The sequence below is a fragment of the Sylvia atricapilla genome, chromosome 4 (assembly GCF_009819655.1).
Source record: "Sylvia atricapilla isolate bSylAtr1 chromosome 4, bSylAtr1.pri, whole genome shotgun sequence".
Lineage (NCBI taxonomy): Eukaryota > Metazoa > Chordata > Aves > Passeriformes > Sylviidae > Sylvia > Sylvia atricapilla.
In genome coordinates this window covers 48,149,677-48,166,368 of record NC_089143.1, presented here as the reverse complement: position 1 = coordinate 48,166,368, position 16,692 = coordinate 48,149,677, and the positions used below count along the sequence as shown (strand labels likewise).

The following is a 16,692-nucleotide window of genomic DNA, read 5'->3' as shown; positions in this document are numbered from 1 at the left end:
AGTTTATTGGCTGTGTAAAACAGACAGAAAGAAGCTGCTAGGGCTTTCAGTTGTGATTGTGTTTACAAAACTGGGCATACATGTCAGCAAGATTAGCATTTCCTTCAGAGATAATCACGTAGTTTCTGTGTCAATGCTTTCTGTGCCAGTTTCTGCAGTTTCTGTTAACACTGTATTTAGGTACCTCAATCCTTAATGTCCAAAGGAGAAAAACTACTGTCCACCTAATGCAGAAGGAAAATTGAGCCAGATACAGCATATACATTTCCTCTCCCAGTAGATGGTGTCACATCTAATGGAGGGACAGGAAGAAGCACAGATCTTGGGTTAGGATCAGTCTCTCAGGACTGCAGCTTCTGAGTTTGATATCATCGCATTTGACTACACTGACTACATGTGACTACACTGACTACATTTGACTACACTGACTACACTGACTACATTGTAGGCACCAGAGTGTAACTATGCAGTGCAGGCTATTTGATATTTAATTATAAAACAAGGGTAACTGCAAGAAAACTTCTTAACATATACCTATATATATATACCTATATATATATATATATATATATATATATGTATAACAGTAGGCTCTACCATTGAGGTTACTTATACAAGATTTTCACAAATGGACTATTCTGAATTAATTTCAGCTAAAGTTCAGTCTGCATTAAGACTCCTGGGCTTGCAGCTCTCTTGAAAGCAAGACATCTCTTTTTTCCTCAGGTCTCAGAAAGATTTCTGGATAATAAGTGATCAAGTAGAAATTATGGAAAATTCACAGCTGTACAGTACAACATAAGCTTCCAGACAGTACTAGCAATTGTCTTAGGAAAAAGTTACTTTTTCCTCTCAAAAACTGTGGATTTTATAAGAAGCATCTCAACAACATCAACAACAAAATCCCAAGTTTTCTGGGTGCTTGAAGTGAAAACAAATATAAGATTTATGTTATGTATGTTCACCATTCCTTCATCCAGAACTTTGCACAAGTTAGAGAGAAAAAGAAAAAACACTAATAATTTTGGAAGATACAAAAAGAAAGTGAATTTTAAAAAAGAATCTTCAAGTGAGTGACTTACATAGTTGTCTCTTGCAGACCAGCCTGGATAAAGCTGCATGTGTAGCTGCCTTTCTTTACGAGCTAGTTCATAATATTTTGCTTGTTCTTCACGGGAGAGAGCATGCCACTGCAAACAAAATAAACACACCTTTAGACTAGGAACTAACCTATACCTAGGCAACAGATGACTTGAGCAAGTTTTGGTGACTTTGATTCTGTCCTTCCCCACTGCAAAAGTGGAATTCATTAGCAATTACAAGCACCTGTGTTTATTAACTGACTTTCAGGCATTTGTCAGCTCTGCAACTGCCAAGTGCCTTGAGCAAGACAAAAAATTATTTATGGAAACAGGGCTCACCAAATAATCTGCTCATGGAACCATGCTCTCCCAACACTATTTAAAAAAACCAACAACAAACAAACAAAAGCAAACCCCAACAAAAAAACAGCAACAAAATCAGCCTTCAGCTCCTGGCAGAACTGAGGAGGCTTGTGCTGCCTTTGAAGGGCAGCAACCTCCCCTTGACAGGAGGGTCAGCTGTCTTGGTTTCAAGCAGCAACTAGACACAAGTTTTTAATGCCTTCAACATAGAAAGCTTTCTGGGCATCAGCACCACTGTTCCAAAATCAACTTCTAAGTATTGATCTTTAGGGTACCTGCTTTCTGATTGAAAAGGACATGGCAACTGCAAAAGTTTCAAAGGTAAAGAAATCACAGAACTACAGTGTTACAAATTACATGAATTGACCTTTGCAGCCAGGCAGGAATAAATTTCTTGGTTTTGTGTACTTAAAAATACTCTCCCTCCCCCCAAAACAAAGCAAACAAGAAAACCTACAACCTGCACATTTGGAAAGGTCCCAGCTACCTTAGTATCCAGTAATTTTGTTCTTGTTGAAACACCTATCATAGACCTGAACCAGAAGGAGTAAAAGCCTTTTATTAAGAATTAAGTTCCACTGCTGCAGTATAAGATGCATCTTCTTGTTTGACAACATCCGTGGGGAAGTAAGGAGAGAAGAAGTTATTAAAAAAATCCAAAAACCAGACAAACAATCATTAAGAAATCGTTAAGACACTCATACAAGACCAACATACAGAACAAATATTTCAGATCAGCTCACATTTGTATGATTTAATATGTTGTTTGGTTACACATCAGAGAATGTGAACTAAAGCTCTTGTCTGCCTTGATTTGGCAAGTTGGATGTGTTATTGAGAGCACAGCAGTTCAGCCTATCTGCAACTCTCAAACTCCACATGCACATTCAAAAACTGGAATGCCACAATGCTGTGGCATGAAAGAACCCAGCAGCATGCCGTGTCAGCTCGTGAGAACAGAGGTGGTTCCTCCTCTGGGATAGCACAGGGTAAATTATGACCTTGATGACTGAACACAAAACACTTGACCATAAAAGTCCAAGCAAATGCATTGGATAACTCATGCCTCGTTTGCACCACAGGAAAAGTGGAATTCGAGGTACTTTCATGGAGAACAGTAACTTGAAAAGAGGAGTCCGAGCTGCAGAAAAAGCAAGCAAAGGACCCTTGAGGCTGATTCCTTACCAAAACAGAGATAAATAAGCCACTGCCCTTGTCCAGGCCAAGAAAACAAGGCTGACACACTAAGCAACTAAGATACCATCTGGGATTGCCATCACCTCTAAGGGTAGTTCACAGATCACAGAATACTGTGGGTTGGAAGGGACTCTCAAGGATCATCAAGTCCAACTCTTAAGCAAATGGCCCATATGTGATTCTAGAGACTTGCATGAAAGCATGGAAAGGCAAATACCAAGATGTCCTTTAAGAGGAGGTAACAAGGACAACAGAAAGCAGAAGACGGCATGAACTGGGACGCGTACCAGTAGATTTCTTCTATGTTTGGAGGGGGAAGTCTTTTGACTGTATATAAAAGGAGCACTTTAAGGTCATGTACTGATTTCCCACTTAAAAGTACAGGGTTTTCAGAGCGTCACAGTGCCTCTCAATACTGCCTTGGTCAGTGATCAAAAGGAGGTGTTCACTGGGAATTTGAATAATCCCCACTCAAACTCATACTGATACAAAAGTCACCCTTTTCTCATTTCTGGGAGGTCAGTTGCAAAATGGGCATTTAACTGCGCTGCCTTTCCTTGGAAGAGTAACACTGACAGAGAACACAAAGGCTGTACTGTGAGTTTGCCTGCATAGGTTTTTTTCTGAGTGTGGAAAGTACAAAACATGACTACAATGCCACAGAAGCATACAGCTCTCGCAAGGCTCTGGTACATGTACTGGGATCATCAGTACTCAGCTGATCACTTCAGAGACATTCAAAACTTGGCTGGGAAGGTTCCTGAGCAACCTGATTTAACTGGACATGCTTTGTGCAGATGTTGGACTACATGACCTCAGTGGGTCCCTCCCAATATACATGACTACAACTGGACCACATGGAAGACACAAATTTGATGATATGCTAATGCTGAAAAAAGAAAATTAAGATACTGCTTTTACTTTTGTTGTGCACGTTTTATCTTCTATAGCTAATTTGATAGTTGCACATTAGTTATCACCTCAAGCAGAAAGTCAGCCTTCACACCCAGCTAAAGGGAAACACAAATTAGCAGCACACACAAGCACTCACAAACCCTCCTGTACATACCCTTCTGCCAAGGATCTGGTTGATAGCTGCACTTTCTTTCAGAGTACACTCTGCTACAACGTTTGCTCTCATTTCTTTCATGTACAACATGAAAGCATTCAGAGGTTTCTTAATATGAGGTCTTTTTGGCTCTTGTTCTTTTCTCTGTTCATGCTGAGGCTTCCTAAAACGTGGTTGGGAAAGGGAAAGGAAAAAAAAGCATTAATTTGCTGTCAACCTAAAAAGATCCAATGGAAAATTACTAACTTGTGGTTACAGTTGCACTTAAGTAGCAAAAATGAGAATTTCAGTGGTCATGTCCCATCCACTTTCATATCTTTTAGTTTAATACTCAGGAAAGATGTCAAGTTGACATTCTCTAGCAAGTAACATTTAATCTGTGAATCTGCTCCAGACTTGTCTCAATTCTCTTTTTGAAAGGCTATCCATGATACCCTAAAAGACCACTGTCACAGGCAGGAGAATAGCTTCTCATCCCCTTCTTTCCTAGGTCTTTTGCTTTTGAGTACTTTGAGCAATGAGACTGCTTTTTACTAGCAAATTTTGCAGGTAAGAACTTTTCCAACAGAAGTTCATGTGTTCACACACAGGTACCAGTCACAACCGGACAACTGGACTGAATCGGGATGACGGTTGCCAACAGCTTAAAAGAGCTGGACTGGAATGAAAAATGGCTTCTCATAACCCTTACCAACAGGAGCCCATGGTCCCTGTTTCAGTTATAGGAGAAGAGGTAAATTCAAAGAGGTCGTGAAAGGCACTTCTTTTAAAGCATCCTTGACTCTTCAGATAGAGTTAGTTCTCAAACATTATTCATTGAGGGCTAGAGCAGAAAGTCAGACTCACACATGCATTAGCTCACTGTCGTTGTGCAGATGTTCTTGTTTTACTTGAGGTGTTACAATAGCTGGGTGAGGGATTCCAGTTGTGTGAGGGCCTGGAGGACCAGGAATCATGTGATGCGAAAAACCTAAAAGAGAAAACAAAGAAAGGTCTGTAACCCCACTGAAGACAGGCATCAAACACATATGACAGCAGCAGGACACTCCAAGAATGCAGATGTTATGGAGTTTGCAATGAAGACAACTACTAAAGAGCACACGAAAATACTTGGCTAAGATTTGTGCATTGTAGCCCAATTATTCAAGAAAAACAAACAAACCAGTCAACATTCTAGGTTGTAGAGAAGTTGTTATATTACCTTTCAGGCAAACACTTTAGCAATGCACATGAGAAATATTTAGTGTTTGTACTGTTGCACTGTCTAGCAATAAAAATACACATTTCTTAACCAAAAAATTTAATTTCCACACCAAGATATAAACATCCTTGAAATATCCACCACCAGCCAATGCAAAAGAGGAAACTGCCATGCAGAAACAAATAAAATGAAAGAAGAGCCTTTAAGAAGTCCCTGATGGCTGTCTTTACTTTTCGAGGTACTTAAGGTAGAAGATTTTAACATAATTTCATCTGACCTCACTATTCTTACCTCAAATGCTTAAAATGAACTTTGAAAATCCTGCACTCTGGATGAAGGATGGGGAGCGGGGGAAAAATCTCTATCCTAATTAAAGCTTTCTTTCATTTGTACAAGGAAAATGGAAAATAAAACCAAAATACTGAATAATCCCACCCTACTAACCCAAGTCATTCTCAAAGGCAGCTGAGACAGATCTTGAAGGTGCCGAGCATTGCAAACTCTGGCACAGCAGAAAACCTGCATGCTATATTTTAAACTGGTGGAAAGTACTGTTAACATCAAAAGCAAGCTCATGCTCCAAAGTTTTGCTGAATGAGTGATGGCTAAGGAATGGCATCCAGCCTCTCTCCTTTCACCATTCCCTAGTCCCCTAGTTGCCCTTTTCCTTCATGTGATCAAAATAAAGGAAACACAAAGCCCTGTACCAAATCAAATGATTTTATCATGGAAGAAGAATGGGTTTTCTTCCCAATCACCCTGACAGGCACATGCTTATCATTCCCCTGTAAAGAAATGAAGGGACAGTGATAATCCAAAGGAGCCCACACACAAAGAGGTAAGAGGACCCACCACTTATCAAGTGGCATGCCTTAAATCCCTGTGCAAGAGGATGTCTCTTCTACAGATCACAGAAAAAAACCCCAAGAACTGTATATTACAACCTCTTGTACACCAAGCACAGGATGCAGAAGCTGTCTTTAGAATGCGAAAGCAGAGCATAGGAGGTCTGGAGTGTGTCATGGCCAAGTCTCAATTAGCATGCTTGCTTGCACACAGACATAAAGACACAGTGCCTGAGTCACACACCAGTATAAATACTGTGCTGGCATCCCCTGCCATTAGTGGCTTTGGGCTATGAAATACCTTCTTGTGAGCAAGTTTCCACCTAGAGCATTAACTACATGATTCAAGACTAATACCAACGATTTGGAAATTGGAACTAGAGAACGCAGACTAGAGTGACAATCCACCCGCTTGCACACGGACATGAGCAAAACCCAAGGATGCTATGCACAACACTATGTGTTGCATCTGGAAATGAACTAATGACTCATTTCAGATGAAACAGCTCAATTAACTGTTGACAATTCACTGGTGCTCCTCATTGCAACACTTCAGAGACTGACAAGAAAATGCTGAATGAGACCAGTGTGGGATCCAGGCAAACTGCATATACACACAAAAGTTAAATAAAAAACGTATGCGTAAGGGTTTAGCTGACTGAAAAGCAAGCAAAGGCAGACCAAGATGCAAGCGGAAGAGCAACTTGCCCTCTAACGCCAGCAGTTACTCCCCAGTCAGTCATTCACCTCCTACACCTACCTGGACATGGAAGGGTCGACTGAGAGTGAGGATGGGTAGGGCTGCCTGAATCCACTCGAGATGGGATATACAGGCTGACCTTGCCTGAGGTCACAGGAGAAAGGAACCCATCAATCATGTGATATGGTATTCAGTGGTTATTCTAGAGTTAAAGCTCTTGATGGGAACTCAGTACTAGTCACAAATAAATAGCAAGAGCTAACACTTTCAAGAGTTCTCCTAATGAAACTAATGAATACTTAAATGCTTTGAACTTTCTCCCTTGCTATTGAAAGATTCCCAATCTAAGTTTCCACTGGGAGGGAAAGCAAAACAACCAGTGTTCCTCCCCCGGGGCACACACACACATGCACACTCCTCAGTCTCTATCCCTCTCTCACCTAGTTTTAGAAGTACTGGAATCAGATTTGTTAAAAAAGCTCTTAGGAAAAAAGCATCTTATTCCAAATAGTTATACAGTAGATCAGAGCAAGAACACCAGATGGTGAATTATTAAGCTAAAAAACCTTTTGAACAGTTTTATTAAGTCTTTGAAACTTAGGACTCTCTCCATTAGTATAGTGAGGTACAAGTGGACAGCTTTTCTAAGGAGAAACTAAAATTAAAAAACCCCAACCCAACCATGTTAAAAGCCCACAGTGACACAGGTCTGTCTTACTACTTAAAGATCAAACTTTGCAGTCCAGTAAGAGAAGCTTGCAAAGAAGTTTTGCCTCCTTTCCCACTCCCGCGTATACAGAATATTTTGCCACCAGTCCATCATTTGAGGTTTTTAATTTTTATCATCATCACATTTTGATTACTTTCAGTCCACGATGGTCCAGTCATGACTACAATGAACATCCTGAAGTCGCAGACAATGGTAATGACAGCAAATACCAGTTCAGCCCAAACACCTCCACCAGCCAGAGGGACACTACACACATCAATCCTATTCAAATAGTTGCTTATCCACTGGTCAATCAGCTCTCAGGTGAGGAAAAAGTGGAACCTGGCCTTTGTAAGGTTCAGGACACAGATTTCACTCGTGGAGCATATTACTGGAAATGAGCAGTGCTCAAAGGGAAGAGGAAATTTAAAAAAAGTTGAAGGAAGTCTCAACAGTGCTACCTCACAGCAGGGAGCCGTAGCATAAGGGACAGCTGAGTGTGTCCCACTGTTGGTGAATGCTGCTGAACACCTCCCCAAGTCTTGTAAGGTTGGATCTTGTCTCTCCTCTTCTTTCTGTTTTCCCTCTTCCCTCCCCCCAGCTTCTGCACTGAGAAACCATTCAGAAGAAATGATTGACCACATCTGGAGAATGCATGCTGGCAACTGCCTGGTGGCAGGGGAAGTGAGGAGTCAGCTAAGCAGCCAAATGGGGAAGGGGCAGGGGGGAAGATTAAAAAAAATAGATAGTCAGATACTTCCATATTTTAATTGGATATTTACTAATTATTTGTTCCAAAAAGGCATGTGGCCTTTCCTGAAAGATATCCAGCAATACAATATTTCACCATCTTCTGCTCTCTACTTTCTCTGTCTGTTGTCATCTGGATCATGTTTCCCTCCCACAGAGACATTAAAAAACAAAAAAATCTGCATCCCTCATTGCATGGGCACAGAATAGTCACAATAATGATTCTAAAGCACTGAAACTGTGGCCGAGATGCCTTATTCTCTGCTCCAGGAGAACTGAAGGCAGGTACATATCTACCCCAAGCAGACATGAAGCACCCTGCCAGATCTATTCCTCTGAAAATTTCCTCCAAAAGGAAAATGACACCCTGAGTGGCAGCAAGAGATCATGACAGTGCTAGTATTAGCAAGAGCAGCAAGATCTCCCAGTGGCAGAGGCTTCTCTCCATAGAGAAACTGTAAAAAGCAGCGGACTATAAAAGATTGTTCTCCATTTGGGGCAGTTTCAAGATTCCCCCTCCCCCACACACTTCAAAGTTCTTTCTTACCTCCCCTCTCTTCAGTAATTGCAATTTTGTTTATTAAAATTTACATTTAATTACTTAAAAACTGTTTTCTGCTATCTTTCCAAAAGCTAAGAGCCACAAATCTGAGCCATAAGAAACATACAGACTTCAAAGAAATCTAACACTTCAATTTCTGTACTTGTTCAAAAAACAGATTAATTTAATTTCAAAGTTCAACAGTATTCATCTTTTCAACTAAAATAAAATAGCAGTTTCTTACTGAAATGACATTATTTTTATTTTGTAAATGCTACGATTGATTCAACAATAGGGAATGGTGTGAGCATGCAGGTGTCTGAAAAGAAGCTAAAAATCTTACCAGCCAAGAGGTGGTGTTATCTGTCCAACCCCCCCTGGAGACAAGGGATAGAAGGTAGGGAGATCAGGAGCTGGAGGATGCCTGGACATGCCTGTTAAAAAGCACAGAAGAATGAGTGAGTTTCCCCTCAAAATACTCGATGTATGACCTACAGTTCCCAGCTGATACTGAAGTGGAACTAGTGCTCTGGATAAGGAATAACCACCTTCTTGGTTGGTGTTAAAAGCAAAAAGCTGCACGTGCCACCTTTAAAACAATTTGCACACAATACTGCGATTTGAAGGGAGATATCAGAAAAAAACAACGTGGATGGAGGAAATAAATGTATGGGTAAGGACCTGTGCAAGTTTAGATCTCCTGTGAAGTGCATTAGGTACTACTGTCCTCTCAATGGTCTCAGCAAACCTGACAAGGATCCTGAGGATCTCTTCTAACACATCATGGAACAAGGGGAAAATAAAGCATTGTCAGAGGCAGCACAGCAGAGCTATTAGATTAGGTAAATTGCTACTTTTATATTTTCATGGGTTCCCTTGTGGATTCACAGATTTTGGAAACTTGCTACCACAGAGGATCAGTGGTTAATTAAGAATCATTTTCAGGCCTGTATGGTCACACTTGATATGATTCATTTGGCTTCCAATTGTCACTCCAGTTCCAACAAAGCGCTTCATCAAGTTGACTCCTGTGGGCTCCAAGGTCAATCTGTTTGCAATGGTAGTATTTCATGGAAAAATAAGAGTCCCATCAGGAATGATCCATCAGCTCACATTCCCAAGAACACAGAGTCCTACAACTGCAAGAATCACCTCAAGATTAAAGCTAATCCTCATCCCAAAAGGGTCTGTGGTCTCCATTCTTCACCTAAACCTTGTGCCCCCAGGAGACATGGAATTACAGTTGCGGAGGCCACAAAGACATTGGTTATTTAAATGTGTTTGGGGAAGAGGGGGTGAAGCAGAAAGGAATTGTTAAGTCTACTTCACATGTTAAATCAGCTGCTTTAAAAGGGTATTAATATGTATGTAGTGACACTCCAAAGGTCCAAGACTGAGCGTGTGCTACCTCGAGACTTAGTTTATAGACTGATGTTACTGATTTATTCCCCTGCCCAGTTTGTATTTAAATCTTCTGAATTTAATTACAAGATTTGAAGAATATCTGTCAGGACCGTGTACAGGAAGCACAGAAAGCATACCAATGGTGTCATCGTCTCAAAAACCCTGAATTTTCAGACTTGGAACCACTACCTAAGTGAGGATCGAATTTCTGGCCAGTTGTCTTTTCAAAGGTGTAAAACAGCTGGTAGCTGACAGAGAAGGAAATACTTTATATATCCCAGGGCTTTTACATGAGATGGAACACTCTTTCCGAGTGGTTAAAAAAAAAAAAGAAAACCAAACAAGGTGTAAAAGAAGTGCAGCACCTCATCTCTCACATCTCTGACGATGAGCGATGCTCCTGGAAGTGATGACATGACCATGCCCCTGCCAGACCAAGTTCTGCACAAGGAGCTGAGCCACTCCTTCCCCAGAATCTTCAGTTCTGACCCATGGAGACAACACTGCTCTCTCTTAACTAATGCACAGTTGTTATTGCTAATCTAAAACTTCTGGCCCGTTATGGAGGGGATACATATGGCCAGTGCCCTCCAAAGCAAGTTCTCTTGAGACGGTTAAGAAAAAATTAAAATTAAAAAAACCCCAAACAAACCCAAAACCAAAAGTGACTGCCTTTATGAAGGTGGTGTTGTGTGTCCATCCCAAAGTGCCTTGGGTGCAAGAGGCAGTGCTGAGGGCAAGCTGTTGTGGACCCCCTTGTTGGACTCCCTTTGGTGGGAGGAGGGCACCCTGGCATCAGAGCTGGGGCGCCAGGGCAGTGCCTTGTTCCAGACCCACAGTGGGAGGTGAGGACAGAAACAATGGTTGGAGGCGTTTGGCAGAGGACCTGAGGAAAAAGAAAATCCTCTTTCAGCAACTGCATGGGCTACTTCACTGCGGCTGCTCCCACACGCCGGTGGCGCCGAAACAGGGAGCATGGACGGAAAGACCACACACATCAAGGAGACCATCCCAGACAAAACCAGTAGTCTCCAGCCTGCATTATCCACATCATCCATCCCCATCTTTACCAGACACTGAGCAAAGGGATCAAGAGCCTGTTCAGGAACACCAGAGGGCAATGAGCTTTGTGCCTCCTGGCAGAGCCCCTCAGCAGGCTTGCACTCATGACTGGTGGGATGCTGGACAAGGGAGAGGGTAGAGAAGAAGCAGAAGAGAAGATGTGCAGCAGAAACAAAAAAACCAACAAAACAGATGTTGTTCAGTTGAGGTCTGCTGGACAGGAATACAAAAATAAACTGCGGTAAAGGCAAAAAAATGGGGCACAGAAGGCAACTCAGCGTGCAGTAAGCAAAAACCTCTTGAGCTCACAAACTGCAGCAGCGGGTTGTGCCCCAGCTGTCACAGCCAGCTTCAGCAAGAGGTGGAAATCCCGTTCTCTTAACGCGTGGCACCCCTGGGATTTCAAGGAATGAGTGTGAATATCCTTCTCCTGGGCACTGATGCAAAGGAGGAAGACAAAAGAGGATAGGAGGTCTCCATTTGCTTCTCCCAAGTCTGAGATATTATACCGGAAGGGGGGAGGACCCCGGGGTTTTAGAGGGGGTATACAACTTGGAATAAGATTTTTGAGGTACAAACTTTGGTACAAACAGCTTAACAGACCGGTTACAACTGGCATAACATTTGAAACAGTACGACTTTTTAACAAATGACAGACTGTGTAAGAAAATGGGAATCTCTTACATTTTATTCATTTCAGTCCCCCCTCTATTTCTTTGATCGGGCCTTTGCCCGCATCAATTGGCAGTTTTGATTCATGGGAGTATATCTTTTTTAATTTCTGGTATTGGTTATATATATTGTATATACGTATTTACAGGTCAGGCTTTCCAGGCAGAGTGCATTTTGTATTCCTCCTCCCTAGGAAAAAACAAAACCTAACCAACAAACAGCAAAATTCACACAGAACCACCAGGCCATAGCATTTTCTGGATGTAGCCCATGTTATTATCTCCATAGCACAGCCAAAATGAAACCTAGGCATTCAGGGAAAGACAGAACAAAAAAGTCTCCCTCCCTGAACAGTGGTGACTAAAAGCCTCTTTAGATAACTGGGCCAACTGTGCATATGGATGTGTGCCCAGGTAAAGCAGAGGTTCAGGATTTTGTCAAACCGGGTGTCACAGCACAAGGTGGGATGTGTAAGCGCAGGGAAAGGCAGGGAGAGGCACCCTCCGGGACCAGCTGTGATACTGACAGACTTCCTGCCCATGCAGAGATATCCAGACTACAGTGAATGCCTTTGTAAAACCTCTGTTCTCTTTCCTTCCCTCTTCATCACCAGCTCTCCCATTCAGGCTTCTGCTCAGGTTCTTGCCCAAACCCTGCTCAGACCCGTGACGGCCATGGCCAGTCTTCCCCTTGCATCTCCCCAACATCCATCACATTCCTCTGAAGCTCTTGCAACCCATTGCAAGCAAGCACACCCTTTCCAGGAACCCCTCGTGCTCTCCTGGGTATTGAGCAGAAGCTCTTGGCACAGGCTGGGCTTGAGAGACTGCACTTGGAGACTGCTCTTCCCTGAGGGCCTGCAGACTGACCCTGAGCAGGGCTGGTCTGACATTCCCAGATGTGGATCCAGGAGGTTTTTGTGTTTGCCTGAAGGGGTCCTAGAGGTGCAGAGGAAACTGACATCCATGACTTGGACATCTAAAAAGGACATTCTGCAGAAGGCAGCCAGCATAAGAAGGTTAAAAAACATCAGATTTGTAAAGCTTTTACTCGCACAGGCTAAAAACTACTTAGATGGGCAATGCTTTGATTATGCCAACTGATGTATTGAAGAGTACGGACAGCCAAAATACAAGGACATAAAATAAAATGAAAGAAAAGGTTTCAATAACACCACTACTGAAGCATTTGTCCTGTGTTTTCAGGAAGGTGAGGGATGGTTGCCCTTTCTGCATTTGCATGCTGCAAGCCTTGGGCACCACAGGAGATGGTGAAGACTGGCTGCCGTTTACTGAGATTTTGAAAGACTTTGATGAGAAAAGCAAGCCCAAATTATCACATAAGAAAGAGCATAAAATTCAGGCACCCAAGTTAAATACCAGCATCATGGTAGAATTACCATGCCTGAAAGTGGGCATATGCACCTGGAAGCCTCCCTCAAAAATATTACAAATTGGTAATACTGGCTCTGTCAGCAGCACAGAGGGCACCAGGACCACCCTGCATCCCCACTGTGCTGGGAAAGAATGGGCTCACCTTGTTTGGAGCTGACGTCGGAGGGGACGTGAGACGGGTGTGACCCCGGGGAAAAGTGCTCATCGCTGTAGGTGATAAGAGGGTGAGGGGGTGAACCGCATGAGAAGGCTGTACCACGGGCACCTTGTTGGACTGCAAGAGACTGGACAAAAATTGAATTCTATTAGAGGGTCAGGCTTCTGCTTTGGAAAAAAAAAAAACCAAAAAAAACCAAAAAAAAAAAACCAAAAACAAACAAACAAAAAAAAAAAAAAAAAAAAAAAAAAAAAAAAAAAAAAAACCACAACCAAAAAAACCCCAAAACAAACCAACATTCCAAAATGCTATTTTTAAATATTTGCATTACTGAAGCGCGGGAAACAGATGGCAGACATGACATTGGGGCTAGTGGATGGAAACCAGTTTGCTGCCAAATCGGCATCCTCAAACCACTGGCACCCGAAGAGGGATGCAGATATTGAGGAAACACAGGGAAATGGGTGGGGGCCGAGAGCAGAAGAAAGGCATTTGGGAGACATTGAGACAGGGCTGCGGAATGGCAATGGAGAGCTGCAGGGCAGAAGGAGCAATGTGCTGGCAGGCAGACACTGTGCACCAAGGGCTGTGACCTAAGGACAGCAGAGTCAGGCAGCACTGCTGGAGAAACTCTTTGGTTACGGAACAGCATTTAAAAAAAAGAAGCTTACAGTACAGTTTGCCATATCTCCAGCCTTAAAAGCAACAAAGCTTCAGCAGCTTCCTTCTTCCTCCCCACTGCTCTTCCTGCATGGCCCTGGCACGACACAGCTGGGACAAACCCCTGCCATCACCAGAGGAACAGCAATTTATCCTTGCCCTTCTACAAAACTTCGTTGAAAAACTCTTGATCTGTCTACTGGGTAACTGAAGGGCCACCCTTAGAAACCTGACTTCATATATAGCAGTTGGCAGTGACCTCTCAAGAGGGTCAGTTAGAGGGGAGACCTGCTGGAGCGCATGGGGGACAGCTGGAGGTCTCTGACTCTATCAGGAGAACTCGAAGTGCTACAAATGCCCACAAGGGTCCTGAAATGGGTACCCTAAGGTGATGCCCTTGCAGGGCAAGATGCACACCTCCCACTAGCACTTTCCCAGGTGCAGAGGCACAGGGTTGGGGACAGGATGCTGTCCAAAATTACCCCCTAAGATCACGGTTGAAAGACATGGAACATCTCATCCCATAAAATCCTGCTTATTAACACTGCGTGAACTCAAAGTGGCTCTTTCCACAGTGGAATGAGCCATAGTGATGCCAGCATGTAACAGGTACTTCTCATTTGTGCCCTGCCAACTTACCCCACCCCTCAGCACAACTAATTATGAACAAACAGGTTTTTAATAAACCCCCCAAAATAAGAAGCTGTGCTTCAGACAGACACCACTGACAGCAAGGACAGCTGTCAACATAAAGAAATTAGGAAAAAATAATTTAAGAGGCCAATGATTAATTTTCATTGAGCTCACTACTGAACTCCTGGCACAAAGCAGATGTTAGGACATAGCTCCACGCCACAAGTCCATGATTTTTTCTGGACTTCTGGAAGCAGACAGTTGTAAATGGACAACTCAATTCATTGTTTAAGGCTGGTAGGAGTAGAGGAAAGGGAGCAAACGGGAACCAGCGCAGCATTTTCCGCTTCCTTGTTTCCAGAGCACCACCTTAAGGAACTTGCATTAGCAGGCAGTATCTTCTTAATGTCGGACCTATCCCTCCAGTCATATAGCTCAGAATCTGGTGCCATGAATTTTTGCTAAATTATGCTATCCTTGCTCTCCTCTAATTTTACGGTTTTCAACACAGATTTGCTTTCCTGTGGGAAAGAGATAAGAACCTGAGGATTTTAATTTAAGCTTCGGCCTTGTCTTATATTTTGCAAGATGGAGAGAGAAAGCAGCGCTAGTAGGTGTTTTAAAGCCAACAAGCATTAGGTCCATTTTTATGACCAAATAATAAAAGCAATATGAATTCTCAATAATATCTATGAGTTGAATGGTAAAGGGGATAGCTCAGACTGCTATTCATCTTTCCCATCCGTATAAATTCCACAAAAAACAGATGCCAACAAATTTCAGATGATTTACAAATCGGGCCTCAGTCTCTAGCTATGAGACTCATGGGCCAACCCACCATTCAGCCATTACTTTATCAACAATAAACTGTATATTATGAATAAAAGTAAGCAATAGATGTATTTAGGTCACACACACACAGCTGCTAATCAGCATTAATTTCTTAAAATTTAGTAATTAACATTTTGTATTGTACTGGATGTAATTGTCATGCACGCCCTGGTATCAGGGTTCCTTGCTTTCAGAAATCACCCATTTATACTTAGAGCATGCCAATCCCTGTACCCCCTCTCTCTCCAGCATCCTGCAGATTTTATTTTATTTTCTAATTCTCGGCACCTTATCCCCTAAGCCCATGGCAGCGGCTTTCAACGGGCGAAGGAACCGTGAGAAGTCAGGAGAAAAGCAAACCGCTTGTCAGCGAGCTTAAAATTAACATATAAACGGGCAATATCTCCATTAAGAGCATTTGGGGGTCTGCAGAGCCAGAAATTGGGAGGAAGAAAAAGCAACAATAAAAAATAGCAATAATGCAAAGCTTCCCAGCCTGCCTGCCCCACACTGCTTTGGGAAGACCCAGGGATCTCTGGCAGCCAAATCCTGCTGGTCACCCCAACATGACAATGAGAGGGGGCTCGCTGGGCATGGGCTGAACCTCCCTATTCCCTCTGGTCCCACTGAGATGGCCACAGCGATGATCAGCAGCAGGAGGACACACAGGTTGACATATGCATAATTAAACCAGGAGGAGAAAGGTCTGATGACATATTTTCCAAAAGCCCTATGGACTTGAAATGGTTGTGCCATGGCACCTGCCCTACAAGGCAACCCAGATGGGTTATCTGGGCCTTCCTCATAGAGAAGGTTCAGGGCAGGAAACCGAGACCTTGTATGCAGACACCTGGATGCCCTCGTGCCACCTTCTCAACACTCTCACCCTCAGCTGTGGTGAGGGATTGGCCCCAGGCATCCCATCCAGTCCCATCGACAGGGCTCTCTGCACCCTTTCCCTGAGAACATCTGGACTGGGGATGTTGCCAAAGTCCCTTCCACCACCTACTGCTCACAGTAGGCACTACTTTCCAGGGCTGTGAACCATAGCCAAATTCTACTTCACACTGAGGTACAAAACTGCACTGATGAGACTGCTTCCCAGTCTTTACCCACTGGATTCCTCCTCCCACAAACATGGCATCCCTACTACATTTGTCTCCCCAAATCCTCCAGAGGCAATCCATACAGCTGCAGAACACTTGAGAGACTGACAGAGACCCGATCTTGGTCAGCATGACTTCCATGCAGGGGGAACTCCATTCCCCAAGGCTTGCTGAGCACCTGCTGACCAAGCCCACAACCAGCTCTCCCTGGCACACTGGTGATATTTATATCTAATATAGGTACAGTCGACAGAGTGCCTTTTCTCCTCAGCACAGCCTGAAAATCTGCAAAACCCGATCAGTCCACATGCCTTCA

General features: G+C 43.1%; 1 protein-coding gene across 1 annotated transcript in view; it reads right to left on the bottom strand.

Moving 5' to 3' along the window:
- LEF1 (lymphoid enhancer binding factor 1) overlaps positions 1-16,692 on the bottom strand; it is a 71,327-nt gene that overhangs the window by 16,704 nt on the left and 37,931 nt on the right. Inside the window, 7 exon segments of the mRNA XM_066317826.1 lie at positions 1,083-1,190; positions 3,712-3,874; positions 4,558-4,679; positions 6,517-6,601; positions 8,801-8,891; positions 13,132-13,215; positions 13,218-13,263. Of these exon segments, the coding sequence (XP_066173923.1) occupies positions 1,083-1,190; positions 3,712-3,874; positions 4,558-4,679; positions 6,517-6,601; positions 8,801-8,891; positions 13,132-13,215; positions 13,218-13,263 (699 nt within the window).